The sequence below is a fragment of the Bos indicus genome, chromosome X (assembly GCF_029378745.1).
Source record: "Bos indicus isolate NIAB-ARS_2022 breed Sahiwal x Tharparkar chromosome X, NIAB-ARS_B.indTharparkar_mat_pri_1.0, whole genome shotgun sequence".
Taxonomy (NCBI): domain Eukaryota; kingdom Metazoa; phylum Chordata; class Mammalia; order Artiodactyla; family Bovidae; genus Bos; species Bos indicus.
Window position 1 is genome coordinate 2,633,563 of NC_091789.1, and position 17,254 is coordinate 2,650,816.

Here is a 17,254-nt window from a genome sequence, read left to right on the forward strand (position 1 = left end):
CTCACAGGCTTCTAAATAGGCCACTTTTTGTTTTGTCTTAAATTCAATAAATTGTTGGGGGGTACACGGACAAGCAGAGTACAGGGCTGTCTCTCCTCAGCTCTTGCCTTTAGCAGAGAGATGTGTGTGTGTGTGTGTGTGTGTATTTGGTGTGTGTGTCTAATTATAGAGATGGTTTCTCTCATAAAAGTGTCTCCCTTAAGTGCTGATTATCAGTAATCCCTTTGGTGAAATAATGTATCTTGGACACATGACAAAGAACTTCAGTCTGTTTGACAGTATTACTTTCTTTGTGTCTCTTATAAAGGAAAAGACCAAAGTTGTTGAGCCCTTGGACTATGAGAACGTTATCGCCCAAAGAAAAACTCAGATTTACAGCGACCCGCTCCGAGACCTGCTTATGTTTCCAATGGAAGATATATCTGTGAGTCCACTAGTACTTCTTCAAAATTGCATTTTTCAGGCTGGTTCGTATAGCGAGAATATTCTGTGTCTTCTAGATCTCCGTGATCAGTCGTCAGCGCCGAACAGTCCAGTCCACTGTGCCAGAAGATGGTGAGAAGAGGGCCCAGAGTTTGTTTGTCAAAGAGGTAAGAGGCTCAGAGGCCACAGAAGAAAAGTCATTATTCATTCATTTAATAAATACTGTAATTAAAATACTCCAGTGGAAATGGAAAACAAAATTACTAGAATTTAACTGACCTACATAACAAGTCTATTTGATGTGACATAGAGGATACAGCTTAAATACTTTTACAAGTAGCTTGTATTCTTAGTCTTTTCTTATAAACTTGAATACTCTTTGGACTTGAAGTCAGAGAGTCCAAGAGAACATGTGAATTGGGATTTATTACCACCAACTGGTTTAGGAAGACACAGTTAATCCCCAAAGGAAGATCTCAGTACTAGCATGCCCCAGATGATTTTTAAAAGTCTGTCAGCTTATTGCTGCTGCTGCTGCTTAGTCGCTTCAGTCATGTCCAATTCTTTGTGACCTCATGGACTGTAGCCCACCAGGTTCTTCTGTCCATGGAATTCTCCAGGAAAGAATACTGGAGTGGGTTGCCATGCCCTCCTCCAGGGGATCTTCCCTACCCAGGGATCGAACCCCGGTCTCCTGCATTGCAGGCAGATTTTTTACCCCTGAGCCACCAGGGAAGCCCCATCAGCTTATTACCAGACATAAAAACAGTGTGCATGTACCTTTCCTACATTTCAAATGAAAGATTCCTATTTTCTTTCAGTGTATAAAAACCTATAGCACAGATTGGCACGTGGTGAACTACAAGTATGAAGACTTCTCTGGAGACTTTCGAATGCTGCCATGGTAAGTTTAGAATTTAAGACAAACTTTCAAGAGGCGAGTTATTAAACATTTTACATTTTTTCAAACCACTTGTGAATCTTCTTAATTATCACAGATAATAAAGCAAAACCTCAAACAACCAGTATGTTTGGTAAGTGTGTTTTGTGTAATTGGATATTTTTGCTTATTGAAATTTTTTCTGAAATGGACGTGTTCACTTCTTGGCTTTGGTGCATGTATATTGACTGTAAAATCATCCTTCTTTGATTCTGGATAATGTGAGCATTTTCTAGTGCTGTCGATGAAAAAGCCAAAAGACATTTGACTCAGTTTGATGGCCCCAGACATCTCTGACAAAAGGACATCTGTTGAAACTTTCTTGGTGATCCAGTGGTTAAGAATCTGCCTTGAAATGCCGGAGACACGGGTTAGATTCCTGGTTGGGGAATTTGACCCCACACGCTATGAGGCAGCTAAGCTCATGTGCCACAACTTAGACCTGATGCAGCCCAATAAATAAGCAGATACTTTTTTTTTTAAGTTTATATTTTATTTAAAATAAAACAAGATTTTCCCCCCCTCTTCCCACTGCAATTATGAAATTTTTTTTTAAGTGCATCTCTTTCATTTGAGTTGAAAGGCTGCTGTGAGCACTCTGGCCCAACAGCCAGACTGTCAGGGTTCAAATCTTATTTCTACCACTTCCTAGCTGGGTGACCTTGGGCTAGTCACTCAGTCACTTGAATGCTTGCTTTCCTCCCCTTGTCATCCATAAGATTATTAACCTCACAGGACATCACATGGGAGATGTTTTGGAGGAATAAGACTTGGTGTACCTTTGGTAGCTTTCAAGGCACGTTCCCATAGACGAAAACTGAGTCTTAAAAATGTCCTTTAAAGCTGAGTCCTAAGATGGTCAGTCCAGGATCATATAGCAAACAGATGGAAGAGCCAGAATGACATGGGGTTGCTTTTTGGCCTGGGAAAGATAAGGTCCCACCACCGACAGCTCTGGCGTGCATTCCTTGCAATTTGGGCTTATTACGTCTTTGCTGTTGGCTGCACATGTGGGAGTCCTTTTGCAGAAGGTAATGCCAGAGGGGAGAATCTCAGTTTGAAAAGGAGAAAAGAATTCCTCCTTCTTATGTCTTGGCATTTTCTTGGTTGTGAAAGAAAGAAGTCTACTCATCTTGATTTGGTTTCTTTTTTTCTATTCTGCTCAGTGTCTAAGACTACTCTTTTGTATTTTCAGCAAGTCTCTGCGACCAGAAAAGATTCCCAATCATGTATTTGAGATTGATGAGGACTGTGAGAAGGATGAGGTAATGATGGGGGCAATTGCACTGGCTTCTTCAAGGTCCCTTGTGTTGAGAGAGATTTCTCTGAGAAAAGATGAGGGAAAGAATTGTTTATGAATGATCTGGAGCAAACTTTCAAGCTAATGAGTGTTTTTTTTTTTTTTTTTTAATTTAACATTGTTGTATTTCCAAATGGAGTTTAGGAAAAATAAAGTGAAATGGGCTGTGATGTGTGTATAAACCCATTTTCCCACCTGTGGGACACGCTTGTGGAGTTGCTTTTCCTGCACTGGGCATGTGGTGTGGTGATTCATATGGACTCTCCTGCCTGATAGATCCCTCTTAGAACAGAGGACCCATATGTCTATGACATTTTGAGGTGAAGTTTGACCATTTACATAATGTAGAAGACTTTCCCACAAGACAGCCCTTATGATTCAGTAAATATTGACTGTTTATTGTGTGCATGGCACTGTGGACTTAAAAAATATCCACAACCTAAAAACTGAGAGTTACGTTTTTATTCAGTCGACATTTGTAAGACTTCAAGTCCGGGAGGCAGCATCTCAAGTAACGCTGAAAGAACTACTCAGTGGAGGAAAGAGGTGGAGCCAGGTTATTTAGAAGTTTTGTGATGAAGGGCAGGAATTTTGAACATCAAAAGATTATTGTTAATTAAAGAAAACCAAGTTAAGGAATTTAGCACTTTTCTATGTATGGGAAGATGCAAGAGTCGGGGCTCACTGACATCATTCCTTTGATATATACCTCCGCTATCTGGAGCCAGTATCCTGAGTTTCCTCAGGGTTTAATGCAGGGAGTGGCTGCAGTCTGATGGCTGCTAGATGGCAGGTATTCTTTCCTCTCTGGGTTCTCTCAGGGCTCACCAGCTCACCATCCTTGGTGGCTGCAATTGCTGTTGACTTTGACATCCTTTGTCTACTGATACGGCAGGCAATATTCCATTTCTCAGCACAGAGCCTTTCATCCTCATCCTGTTATTAACAATTTCAAGTTTAATCAGGCATCTTCAAGGGGGAGTGGGGGGGTGCAGGGAGAGGGAGCTTTATGCTTTGCAAAATGCGGCAGGGCCTAGTTCGTGCTCCCCAATTGTTTGATTAGATAATGGGCCAGCTGCTGTTTCACTGATGGTTTTCCCTCTGTTTCAGGATTCATCATCTTTATGCTCTCAGAAGGGTGGTGTGATCAAACAAGGCTGGTTGCATAAAGCCAATGTAAATAGCACCATCACAGTTACCATGAAGGTAGGAAGTAGTTATTATTATCATTTCATCATTTTAAGGATAGTGCCATGACTAGCCTCTCTGGAAGCAATATTTCTTTTTAAAAATTTTTTAGCAAGGAGCCCCAACAAAAAAAATTCTTTAGTGAGAGGATTCTCACAGAAGTATGGAATTGAAGAACTCTGGAACCTTAGATAAATTTAGAAGCGTACCTTTTTAAAGAAATGTAATTATTATCTTCTGAATCAGGGTGTTTGAAAAGGAGGCTGTCAGTTGAGTGAAGAAAATAGCTTTGAAACAAAAAGGCATCAAAGGTTCCTGTGTGGAAATGAATGTAAATTGAGTAGAAGAATAGGGTACTCTCTTTCTTTACCAAATTTAATTAGTTGCTCATTCTATGCCGATCACAATGGGGAAAAGGTATGGATATCTAAGACGGTATTCTTGGCCTGCAGAAACCTCCAAACTAGATTTAAAAAACATACCAAATTAGCTAATATACCAAAGCTTACCTTAGTCCTGTCAGAACTAGAGTTTTGTAGTTTGGCCAGAATAGCAACTTTATGCATGCGGTTTGTGCAAAATGAAGTTAGAAACATTGAGAGGGATCAAATTGTGCCATGAATGCCTCAGACATGAAGTTGGCTTTTGTTCAGGAGGCAGTGGAGAGCCATTAAAATCCAAAGGTAAAACTAACAAGCTACTTGAAGATTCTGAGCAGAAAACCAAATTATTCTCTGATACCAAATATAACTGTTCTTTTGGATATTCAATATCACATCATGTGGTTTGCTGAGGGTGATTCACACTTCCATTAAGTAAAAAAGGTCATTCTATCTTCCACATAACCTGCAAGCAGAAACCATGGGTGTCTACCAAGGGAAGACTCAAGTTTTATCTTAATTTAATATTTTGCCTGCTGCTTTCCATTTAGTGGTTATGTCCTGTTCTCACTTTCATTTTCAAGTGCTGAAAATAATGAATCTAAGTTGCAGAATACTTCCTATATGTCTTTTGCACCTAAACCTGTGCATTGGAACGTGGTGAGGATAAGAAAATCCACTTATTGATGACTTGATCTGCGCCAGGCACCATATTGAATGTTTCACATTCTGTATCTCTTAATCCTCATGGCAGTCCTAAGATACAGGTAAAATTATTATTCTTGGTTGACACGTGGAAAGTGAGGCACAAAGAAATTCAGTGATTAACCCAAAGTCATATAGCTTCGAGTTTTCAGAGGTAGGATCAGAACCTAGGTAGGCAGATGCCTGAGCCTGTGATCTTAATCAGCATGTTGTTGGTGCTCCCTAGCTGAGTGAGTGAGATTCAAGTCTTTATTATATTTCCTATCAGAGTTATCAGGTTCAGAAATGTCCATGTGAAGGTGATAATTCTGGGCAGTTTCTTAGAAAATGGTTCTATGGTTTTTGATTCCACTCTCTTCCCCTAACTTCTCAAAATATTAAAATGCTTTACCCATACTTAAGCTTTAGTCCAACATTAAGTAAATGTATGAAAATCTGGACTCCTAAAAGAAGACATCAGGGAGTTAATATCTTTACAGAACTATTCACCACAGGATTTGTTTCAGTAGTGAGTTAGTCTGATGACTTTGGGACTTCCCTGGTGGCTCAGATGGTAAAGAATCTGCCTACAATGCGGGAGACCTGGGTTCCATCCCTGGGTTGGGAAGATCCCCTGGAGAAGGAAATGGCAACCCACTCCAATATTCTTCCCTGGAGAATTCCATGGAAAGAGGAGCCTGGTGGGTTACAGTCCATACAGTCCATGGGGTCACAAAGAGTCAGACATGACTGAGCGACTAACACTTTCACTTATAATGACTAAATTGTAATTTGTTTTACATATAACTTTTTTAAAAAAGAAATTCTTCTTTAGTTTTTTCTATTTTGGCTCTGCTGTGTCTTCATCGCACATGCAGGCGCCTCGTCGCAGCACGCATGCTTCTCTAGTTAAAGTGTGGACGCAGTTATGGTCTGTGTGCTCTCTAGTTGTGGCATGTGGCTTAGTTGCTCTGCAGCATGTGGGATCTTAGTTCTCCGACCAGGGATAGAATTTGCATCCCATGCATTGGAAGGCAAAGTCTCAACCACTGGACCACTAGGGAAGCCCCAGTATTACTTTTTAAGGAGCTTATATATTATAAATGCAAATGCAGTTGTCTGTAAAAGGTGTATGCTTTCAAATTTTCTACCATAATTCATGAACTACAGATTGATGTGGTAGGCAGAATAAAGACCCCCCTGCCAAGACATCCATTCCCAATCCCTGGAATCTATAAATGTTCCCTTACATGGCAAAGGGGAGTTTAAAAAATCACTAATCAGCTAGTAGGGAGATTAGCCTGGATTATCCAATGTAATCATAAGGGTCCTTTTAACTGGAAGACAGAAGCAAAAGAGGGGAGTTAGGGAAAGAGATGTAAGGGTAGAAGCAGAGTCAGAGAGAGATGCTATGTTGTTGGCTTTGAAGATGGAGGAAGGGCCCAGAAATGCGGGCAGCCTCTGGAAGCTGGGAAAGGCAAGGAAGTGGATTGTCCCCTAGAGCCTTCAGAAAGGAGCAGAACTCTGCTCTCACCTTAATTTTAGCCTGGTGAGAGCCATGTCAGATGTCTAACCTTCAGAATTGTGAGATAGTACATTTATGTTGTTTTTAGCCACTAAATTTATCGTAACTTGTTATAATGGAAATAGAAAAGCAATTCACTCAGTTAGTCAAAGATTGATTGTTCAGCTTTTGTATCATCTCCCCCTGAGGTTTAAAACTCCACTACTTACAAAGGCCAGGCAGGAACCATAAATTCATGAAGTGGGTCGTGGGTCTGAGATGACCTGGTAACCACGTGGCCTGGCTGAAGGGGACAGCTGCTGCTTGTTTCCGGCTAATCATTTCTATGCTGCTGCTGAGCTAGGCTCTTTGCTTCCCCCCCTCCCTTTTTTTTTTTTTTTTATCCCCAGCTGTTCATATTTTTACCACTTCTTTCTTCTTTTTGCAAAAGTGAGATGTAATTCACATAACATAAAAACACCTATTCTTTTCAAAACCTTTACCAAACAGTAAGCAGAGAAAGGAAAAGAAGAGTAAATTAATTTGGTCATATGTGCTACACAGTTCTTTTTAAAAAAATGAGTGGGGAATAATTTGAAATATAAAGGCCATAATGAGCTTTGGGAATTGTCTCTGGTTATGGATTTCATTTATCCCAGCTCTTCTTTATTATGGATTCTGAGTCTCCATTTTGGATTTCTGGGAGCTGACTATACAATCTATGTTCTTCTGGTTTTTACCTCCTAAAACCATAGCAATAAGTAGTGGATTTCCAGATTTTCTCATGGCTAGACTGGGCATGAGAGGAAGGTCCAGCCAGATTCAGTTAAAGGTATCTGAAGGATTTCACCAAGATATTTTTTTCCTATAAAAATTGTGCTTTAACTCTAATTTAGTTTAGCATCGTTGAAATTAGTGGAAACTCATAGTGTTTACTGTACTCTTTCTCCCTACATAAACAGAGGGTGTGTGAGTGTATGAAACAGGCAGGGGGAGGATGGGGCGTGGGTAGCAGTTTTATAGTCGTCAGGCTAAAGTTGGACTGAGGGCCAAAGCAGAAGTACAGGCCAATAAACTGAGATGCACTGGAGGCCTCAGGCTTGTATCCCTAGGTGCCCTGTACAGGGTGGGGGATCATACACATCAGGCCTGGATTGGCTCAGGCAGAGGACAGAAGAACCAAGGTGGAGGGCTAGAGTTTATGAGACACTCTGAAAGGGAAAATTCTATATATCTCTTTCTACTGTGCCAATGTTTGACGAGAAGAATTTTAATTCCTCTCCTGAGTGAATGGGAAGATGATTCAGGTATGCTGTTGGTTGAGTCATTTTCCCGATCCTGCTGGTAGTTTGACTTTTGGTACATGCAGAGTCCCCTGCTTGCTAGGAACTCCAGCCCATGCTGGTGACAGGCTTTGGTGGCTTCAATAATGAGCTCACCACAGGGCTAGCGCTTGCAGAGTTGAGACCAAAGAACCTTTTCTATCAGAAAATTTGCGTGTTGACAGCCCCTGCAAATTCACAGCAGGCTAACCAGGAAGCTACAGCAGAAGGCTCTGGGTATTAATCATGACTCATTGGCAAATAACAGCCTATGGGAGCCATGTGTCTGCCCTCCTATTTTATCTGCATGTCTTTGATGCGCTGTGTCTTGACACTGGCTGGCGGAGCCTTCTGTGGATGACGGGGATTAAAGCAGGGCAGCTGGGTATCTTTCAGAGGGAGGTGAAGTTTACAGATCTTTATTCACTTAAAAATTTCTGGATTTTAAAAGCTATGCAGAATCAGTCCTTTAGATTGTTTGAAATTATGCACAACCACTTTAAAACTATTTTTATCAACAAGTCTGAGTCTTTTTCCTGGCCATGTTGCCTCTCAGAAATAAGGCCATCTAATAGCCAGGAAGGAAGAAATAGAATCACGTGAGAAGGTAGAAAAAAAAAAAAATGAAGGAAAGGGGGTTAGAAAAGACTCCACAAAGTCCAGTAGATAAAAGAGGATCAGAAGACTCCTACTTTATAAGGGCTTTTGAGAAAGCAAGCACATGACCTCTAATGCAATATGAATAATGTAGCCCAAGTAATTTGTACATGAGCTGCTTTAGAAAGTTCAGCCTCCCTTGCAGCTGCCAGACAGTTTTGCAAGAACATTGAGGGCAATGGATGGTCTCTAGGGAAAAAAGTCTGGTGAAAACTGAGCTGAGCTCTTCCTATTGAAAGATTGGAAGACCCCATATTTAGAGAATAAATCTTTGTATTTTCCCCAGTATCCACCTTTCTGCCAGTGAGGTCAGACGGGATATAGTCTGCACCATTTTCTACAATTCTCATTTTCCCAGAAGTGCTTGCTGAGCTTCCCTGTTATTGGCTGAGAACTAGCCCTGAGGAACCCAAGCTACAGGAGAGCTGCTAATGACATGTGTCCGTCCCCAAGTCACAGTTATCTGGTGCCTGAGCATGTCCTTTCATGGAGGCAGATGCTGGCAGCTTGTAGCTCTCCCAGAAGTTCTGTTGGTTGTCTGGGCACAGTGACCACTTCACTCAGCTCATAATTGCTTTTTTCTCAGTGTTCATGTTAAAACAAGACAAGCTTTGTCATAGGTGATTAATTTCCTCAATTTGTACCTTCTAGATCATGAGAACACACCCCATTGCTACTCTTCAGTTCCTGGGAAAGTTCTGGAGAGCAGTTTAAAGATAGCAAAGACAATAAATGATCCCTTGGGCAGAAACGTCGGTCATCACGGAAACGTCCATACTCTCTTTCCCAAGTAGCTAGCTGCTAGGGACATCTGCTTTTTTCAGCATCTCTCCATATCAGTGAAGGAATTTAGTGTGGACTAGATAGCTCTGATATTGGACATGACCTTCCTGTGGTATTTAGAACTGTTTTTCCTGAGGGATATAATGATATGGAATAAGGAAGAATCTGATCTTGACTGTGGTTTTTCATAAAAAAAAAAATCTGTTGCAGATTCTTGGCCAACCCTTTGGGACACCCACCTTTAGGCATCTTCTTGGCTCAATTTGGTCACATTCCTCAAGTTCCCTCCTCTCCATTCTTAGCAATTAAACATTGAAGTGTCTGGGTACATTATCGGGGTTGCAAGTTCAGTTGCTTGATGTATGACTCAGTTCTGGTGCCCTTTCTTTTTGCACAAAGCAGAGCCATTTGTTATATATACAAGAGTCTAAGAGTTCTCACTTATTCTTTCACTGTTAGAGGAGGGGTTTTTTGCCTTCTGCACTGGGCGAACAACAAATCAAAAGAGGATTTTACCTAAAAAAGCACATATGAAATTAAAATAATTGCTGAGAGGCCAAGGTCACTGTGTTTATTGGAACAGAGGTAGAGGGAAGCTTTTATTTTTGCTACACTAATACCTTGTATGTTCAAGTCTTCCAGTCCATCTCTCACAGCTGACAAACAGATGACACTTATTTAATGGGTAAGGGATTTCTCACTAGTTTGTTTTTTTTAATGTTTCCTTTTCTCTCTTCATTGGTGAATGTTTAAAACCATTTATTAGGGGCTTCTTTTTTTATTTTTTAAATAATTATTTGACTGCACTGTGTCTTAGTTGTGGCATGCGGGATCTTCGATCTTCGTTGTGACATGCAGGATGTTTGGTTGTGGCACGCGAACTCTTAGGTGTGGCATGTGGGATCTAGTTCTCTGACCAGGGATCAAACCCAGACCCCCTGCATTGGGAGCTTAGAGTCTCAGCCACTGGACCACCAGGAAAGTCCCAGAGAAGGCTTCTTGAAGGGGGTGGGGACGTCAAGGAAGGGAATCAGAAAGGAGGTGAGCATGGCAGGCAGTGTGTACAGGGCAAGTATATTAGGTGAAGTTGGGTAGTCATGGGAAACAGAGTTGATTTGGTCCTCTGCTCTCTCCTCGGGCCTCAGTTTCTCTGCTGCAATATGGAGATGATAATAGTAATTACCACACAAGGTCATTATGAGGATTTCACTGATATGAAAGAAGCACTTAGTCAGAACTGTAATGTAGTAGGCACTCCACAGATGTCACAGATCGGTATTATTTTATATTATTAATAGGGCTGTGGGAGTGCCTTGAATGTCAGATCAGGCATGGGAGCCTTACCACATATGTGGGTAACTGGGGGTCATTGGAAATTTGAGCAGGGCCATGACATGCCCCAAGAAAGACAATAAATTAATTTGTCTCTAATGAGAAGGGTGGATTGTAGACCCCTCTTTTTAGACTTTGCTTCAAACTAAATAGTTAAAAAAATTTTCCAGGGCCCAGATATGATAGAATTATGTAAGTAAAGCTATTTGGTTTTTAACCAGTTGTCCAGGGGGTAGACATATGTAGTATATTAAAACCTGGTAGGACTGTAAAATAATATGGTAGAGAGTCATAAGTGATATATTAGGTTGCCAACCTATGGGTAGGGGTGCTTTAGCAGGGTGACGTTCCCAACAGTCTGGTGTCATTAACGGCAACTCAATTTTCTGATAAGTTATGGGATTTTCTTCCCCATTATTTCTTTCATCTTTGCTTTGAGTAGTTCTCAGACCCAGTGTGTCTCCTATTCTCCTGCTTTCTTCTTTTCCTCGCTGCCTCTTCTTCCCTATTCTGAGAGATGAGTCAGGTAAATTTCCCCCTCCCGATTTCTACATTGCTCCTGGCCCACCTAACTTTAACAAAGCCTTTGGACCATCCTTTCTCAGGGCTCCTGGTTCATTGAATTTAACCCTACATAATTACCCTCTAGGGAACACACATAGGTTAAACACCCTTGAGATTTGTTACATAAAATGATAAAAGGCTCTCCTAATTTGAGAATACTAGGTGCTCAAACCTCCCTGCTTTCCATCATTGAATTAACCCGAACCCTTTGTTCCTGCTCCAGAAAGGGTCGTGTGGGGTAAATGTTCAAAAGGTTGTTCTCTGAATAGCTCAGGGCCTTCAAGATACTTGGCAGAACCTGATGCCAGAGAATAATCTCCTTTGGCTAACTCTGTTTTGTTCTTCTGGGTGGTCTGGGTAAGCCACTGGTCAGGATTCATGCTTCTCACTGAGTTAAGTGGGGAATTTTCAGCTGTGTTCACCATCTAGGAAACATAATAAAACGGGAGAAGAGGAAGAAGAATATGGGCATTACAGAGAGACACCCTTCTATTGTATGAAACCACTGGAGAATCTGCACTGGGGAATGAATTATTCATTCATTCCTCATTCATTTTGCAAAATTTTATTGCGTTCCAGGCACTGTCTCAGGTACTAGGGCTATAGCTGTGGATGAGATGTGGACCTTAATCGTTTTAAAAGAGACAGCAAATAGATACATAGATGAATAAGATATATTTGAATAGTGATGATTCTATGAAAAAGATAAAATAAGATGCTGCCACGAGGGCAGGTAGTCACAGAAAGCCTTTCAGAGGAGGTAAGAGTCAAGCGAAGACCTGAAAGAAGCTGTGGATATGTGGGGGAAGAGACTTCCAGGCCAAGGGGACATAAAGCGTAAAGGTCCAAAGGACACTTTTTTGTTTGAGGAACAGCAGGTAAGCCAGTGTAGCTGCATAATTAGAAATAAAGTCCATGAGGTAACCCAAGGCCAGAGCATGCACATCATCCCAGGCTATAGGGAGGATTTCAGGTCTTATTCTAATCTCAATGGGAAGCCATTGGAAGGTTTGGGCAGGATTCTTTGTCATTGTCCTATGATTGTGATCCTAGTTCTGCCATCGCCTTGCCCATGTGAACTTGAGTGAGTTCTTAGTCTCTTAGTTTGCTGTTAGATAACATGTGGATAAAGACGCTAATCCCCAAGTGACATTAAAAAAATTAGCTCCTGGTTACAAAGAACTTGAGGCCATCAGATGAAAGGTATGATACAGAGTAATTACCACTGTTCTATATAGTCATTATTTTAACAGCTGTCTTCTTTTCAAAATGGAAAAAAATACCAAGGTAAACCTGTACTCTAAATAACAACATTAAAAAATGTCATGTTTCTGGAACTTCCCTGTTGATCCAGTGGCTAAGACTCTGCTTTCCCAATGCAGGGAGTCTGGGTTCAGTCCCTGGTCAGGGAACTAGATCTCACATGCTGCACCTAAGAGTTCATATGCCATTAACTAAAGATCCTGTATCCTGCAACCAAGACCTGGCACAGCCAAATAAATAAGTATATTTTGTGCTCAGATGCTCAGTCATGTCCAACTCTTTGCAACCCAGTGGACTATAGCCTGCCAGGCTCCTCTGCCCATGGGATTCTCCCAGCATGAATACTGGAGTGGTTTTCCATTACCTCCTCTGGGGGATTTTCCTGACCGAGAGATCGAACTGAGTTTTTTATGTCTCGTGCATTGGCAGGTGGATTCTTTACCACTAGCACCACCTGGGGAATCCCACATTTATATAAATTTATAAAGTCATGTTTCTGATTTCCCTTTTGATTCCACATGAGAGATTTAACTTATTTGCATAGTACATCATGCGAAATGCCAGGCTGGATAAAGCACAAGATGGGATCAAGATTGCTGGGAGAAATATCAATAACCTCAGATATGCAAATGATACTACCCTAATGGCAGAAAGTGAAGAGGAACTGAAGAGCCTCTTGATGAAAATGAAGGAGGAGAGTAAAAAAGCTGGCTTAAAACTCAACATTCAAAAACCGAAGATTGTGTCATCTGGTCCCATCACTTCGTGGCAAATAGATGGGGAAACAATGGAAACAGTGATAGACTTTATTTTCTTGGGCTCCAAAATCACTGCAGATGGTGACTACAGTCATGAAATTAAAAGATGCTTGCTCCTTGGAAGAAAAGCTATGACATATCTAGATAGCACAGAGACATTACTTTGCTGACAAAGGTCTGTCTAGTCAAAGACATGCTTTTTCCAGTAGTCATGTATGGATATGAGAGTTGGACCATAAAGAAAGCTGAGCACTGAAGAATTGATGATTTTGAACTGTGGTGTTGGAGAAGACTCTTGAGAATCCCTTGGACTGCAAGAGATCAAACCAGTCAATCCTAAAGGAAATCAGTCCTGAATATTCATCGGAAGGACTGATGCGGAGAACTTAGTCATTGGTAAAGACCCTGATACTGGGCAAGATTGAAGGCTGGAGAAGGGGACGACAGAGGATGAGATGGTTGGATGGCATTACCAAATCAAAGGAAACGAGTTTGAGCAAGCTCCGGGGGTTGGTGGTGGACAGGGAAGCCTGGCATGCTGCAGTCCGTGGGGTCGCAGAGTTGGACATGACTGTGTGACTGAACTGAACTGAGAGATTTAAGATATTCCTTTCTTCTTTGAAAAGTATCTTAAAAGCTTCCCAGAAGTTGAAACCCAACATATATCATAAAATATTTGAATGAAAAGAAATCTTAGAGATCTTATGGATCTGTTGTGGGGACAGTCTGATGTCTATAGAAATGACTTTAAGAAACTTCCTTACTGTGCAGACTGTATGATTTAAGCCTGTGTAGGAAATCACTTGGGGATTGTGGCCCCCAGCTGGGAAGGCAGGTGTGTTATTTGTTCATTTCCAATAAAGTTATATGTAGATAATGAAAAAAAAGGAGGTTACAGATCATGTAGTCTGATCCCATCGCTTTACAACTGAGGCAAGTCGTGAGGACAGTTGCACTGCTGGGGAGCAGGAGTGCTGGGTGAGACTCCAGATCTGCGATTCCAGGCATCTGCTCTCTTCCCAGATCTGCAAGCTACATTCCTACCTCAGTGTCACATTTAGACATAATTGCAGTGTTACAGGAACTGATTGACTGTAATTTCAGATCCCTTTCCATCTCTATTGTAATGATCGTGCCTTGCTAATATTGGAAGTGCCGGCTGCCATGAAGCGTCTTTGCTTGGTGAGGCAGCTGTACATGAAACAAATTTTGCAGGCTATAATTTGACTCTGTGCCACAACTGATTTGCTCTGTATCTTTATTTCCTCTGGTGCTGGTTAAGGACTCTGCCAGTGGATTCTATAGACTGTACCACTGAGTCTATGAACCTTGAGTTTTAGAGTTGACCATGGTTCAGATTCTAATCTGGTTGTAATTTTTTTTAAATTTTATTTTATTTTTAAACTTAACAATATTGTATTAGTTTTGCCAAATATCGAAATGAATCCGCCACAGGTATACCTATGTTCCCCATCCTGAACCCTCCTCCCTCCCCTACCCTCCCTCTGGGTCGTCCCAGTGCACCAGCCCCAAGCATCCAGTATCGTGCATCGAACCTGGACTGGCGACTCATTTCATACATGATATTCTACATGTTTCAATGCCATTCTCCCAAATCTCCCCACCCTCTTCCTCTCCCACAGAGTCCATAAGACTGATCTAGGTTTGCCTGGAAAATTTATTTTTATCATACATAGTTTTTGTGATAACTTTTAAGAAGTAGTATTCTGTTCATGTGAAATTTTGAACTGTGTCATTTTAGGTCTGGTTCCATCAATTTAATAACAGATATGAACTATTGTCATAAAAATAAGCAATATCTATATACACAGACACATATATAATGACCTTTATGATTAACTTTTTCCTTGTATATGGATCTAGATTTCTTCAGTTACAGTGGCAGTAAACTTAAATGTGGGTAAAATGAGATCACACAGAGACACACACACATACTTTCTATACCTTTGTAAAACAGTCATATTTACTTGATTGGCATCCAAACTGGTATTTTTCTGCTTGAACTTCTTTCTACTGATTCCATATAGCCCACACAGTCCCTTTCTGAAATAGATGCTATAAGCATTTACCAGTCTAACCTGTTAGGGTGTTCCTCATACTGGTATATTTTTGTCATTCATTCCAAAATCAATGGTATTTGAACAAGTCAAAAATAACCACAAGCATATGATTTCTTTTTTACTGGTTTTCCTTAAAGGAAATGCCGTTTAACATATTTTTATATTTTGCCTACTCATGCCATAGAGAAATAAATTGTTGATATTTTGGATACTTTGCCAGAAGTTAAGTAGTTTTCAAGAATAATCTTGCCAAATACTACTCTTTCCTTAATTAAAGTTCTTAAAATAGGCAGAGATCATACTGGATAGTCATATGGGTTATTGAAAACAGCAGGCTTAAATCTGAAAACTGACTTCTGTAAGACAAGATGCATAGGAATGCATTTCTTCAATAGGATCATCAAGAGGCTATTTCCTAGTCTGTCTCCCCATTCCCACCCTGAAATCATTTTAGATCTCTTGTCCTGGGGAATTTTACTATAACAAATGCTAGACATATCTTGCAGTCTGTGGCTTCTGCCACAGACTTTGAATCACAGAGCTCTGAATCCCCCTTTCCCACCTCCTTCAGCAGGTCCAAGACTCTTTTTAAGGGAGAATAGAGAGGCAGCATCTGAGTCTTTGTGACCCCATGGTCTGCAGACCACCAGGCTCCTCTGTCCATGGGGATTCTCCAGGCAAAAACACTGGAGTGGATTGCCATGCCCTCCTCTAGGGGATCTTCCCAACCCAGGGATCGAACCCAGTTCTCCAGCATTGCAGGCAGATGTTTACCAACTGAGCCACCAGGGAAGCCCAAGAAGACTGGAGTGGTCTTCCCGATCTAGTAATCAAACTGGGGTCCCCTGCACTGCAGGTAAATTCTTAGCCAACTGAGCTACCAAGGAAGCCCAGAGGGGCTTCCCAGATGGTGCTAGTGATAAAGAACCTGCCTGCCAATGCAGCAGATGTAAGAGATGTGCGTTTGATCCCTGGGTCGGGAAGATCCCCTGGAGGAAGCACAGCAACCCACTCCAGTATTCTTGCCTGGAGAAATCCCATGGACAGAGGAGCCTGGAGAGCTACAGTCCAGAAGGTCACAAAGAGTTGGACACAACTGAAGCGACTGAGCATGCACACATGCAGAGGGAAGAATAAATGCATCAGGCTGTCTTCCAGCTCTTCTCCAATTCCTGTGGATTTCACTGTGAGTTGTAGCAAGGGTATTCCTTACTATTAATCCCTAATTTCAAATAGATGGGCTGATCCCATTGGGCCTTTTAACGCACTTCTCAGCCTACAGGGCTTTCAGCAGCAACTCGTAGCAAGTGGTGGTGCTCAGTGTTTCCCTGTGAGTACTTTCTAAGCTGGACTTTCAGGAATAGGGACCCTGGAGCAGCATAAGTGAGTGTAGTAAGGTCTACAGGTGAGATATAAGCACATGATACAGGGTGTGTGTGTGTATATTACATATATATATATATATATATAATGTATATATAAGTATATATACACTGTATATATACATACAACTTGGATTTGTAGTGATGTGAATGAAATAATAAGAATCCAGTTAATGAAATAATAAGAATCCAGTTATGGTTTGCAATTAAACAGGAAAAGGATGCTGTAATGAAATGGATGGTAATTCATATACATAAATGCTTTATAAACTATAAAGAGTTAAAATTTCTCCAGATACTTGGCTGAGAGTTAAACCACTTGACTTCAAGCTCTCCATCTTAAGAAAGTGAAGATCATGCTGATTCCTAATGACTTCTCCAAGTTGTCTGCAAATTATCCGGATATAATGTCTGTGGCAAACCCATCAAGGTGTTTTGTTCAGATGCCGTGTACATGTAACAAATGTGTCATTGTTGGTTTTTCCCCCATAGGTGTTCAAGAGACGGTATTTTTACTTAACTCAGCTTCCTGATGGTTCGTATATTCTCAATTCCTATAAAGATGAGAAAAATTCAAAAGAATCTAAAGGTTGCATCTACTTGGATGCTTGCATCGATGTTGTTCAGGTAGGGCTCATGGAGGTAATATTTCTTTCTCCTTCTGGAAGAGGGTTGTTGATCTAGTAAGAACCT

General features: G+C 41.1%; 1 protein-coding gene across 5 annotated transcripts in view; it reads left to right on the plus strand.

Annotated features, from left to right (window-relative positions):
- The window catches only part of DOCK11 (dedicator of cytokinesis 11), a 215,719-nt gene that overhangs the window by 57,438 nt on the left and 141,027 nt on the right, over window positions 1-17,254 (plus strand). For all 5 annotated transcript variants that reach the window (XM_070784594.1, XM_070784592.1, XM_070784593.1 and 2 more), the window contains exons 2-7: window positions 308-424; window positions 501-590; window positions 1,245-1,327; window positions 2,559-2,628; window positions 3,774-3,869; window positions 17,054-17,188. In XM_070784594.1, the coding sequence (XP_070640695.1) occupies window positions 308-424; window positions 501-590; window positions 1,245-1,327; window positions 2,559-2,628; window positions 3,774-3,869; window positions 17,054-17,188 (591 nt within the window). The remainder of the gene's footprint in view (window positions 1-307; window positions 425-500; window positions 591-1,244; window positions 1,328-2,558; window positions 2,629-3,773; window positions 3,870-17,053; window positions 17,189-17,254) is intronic.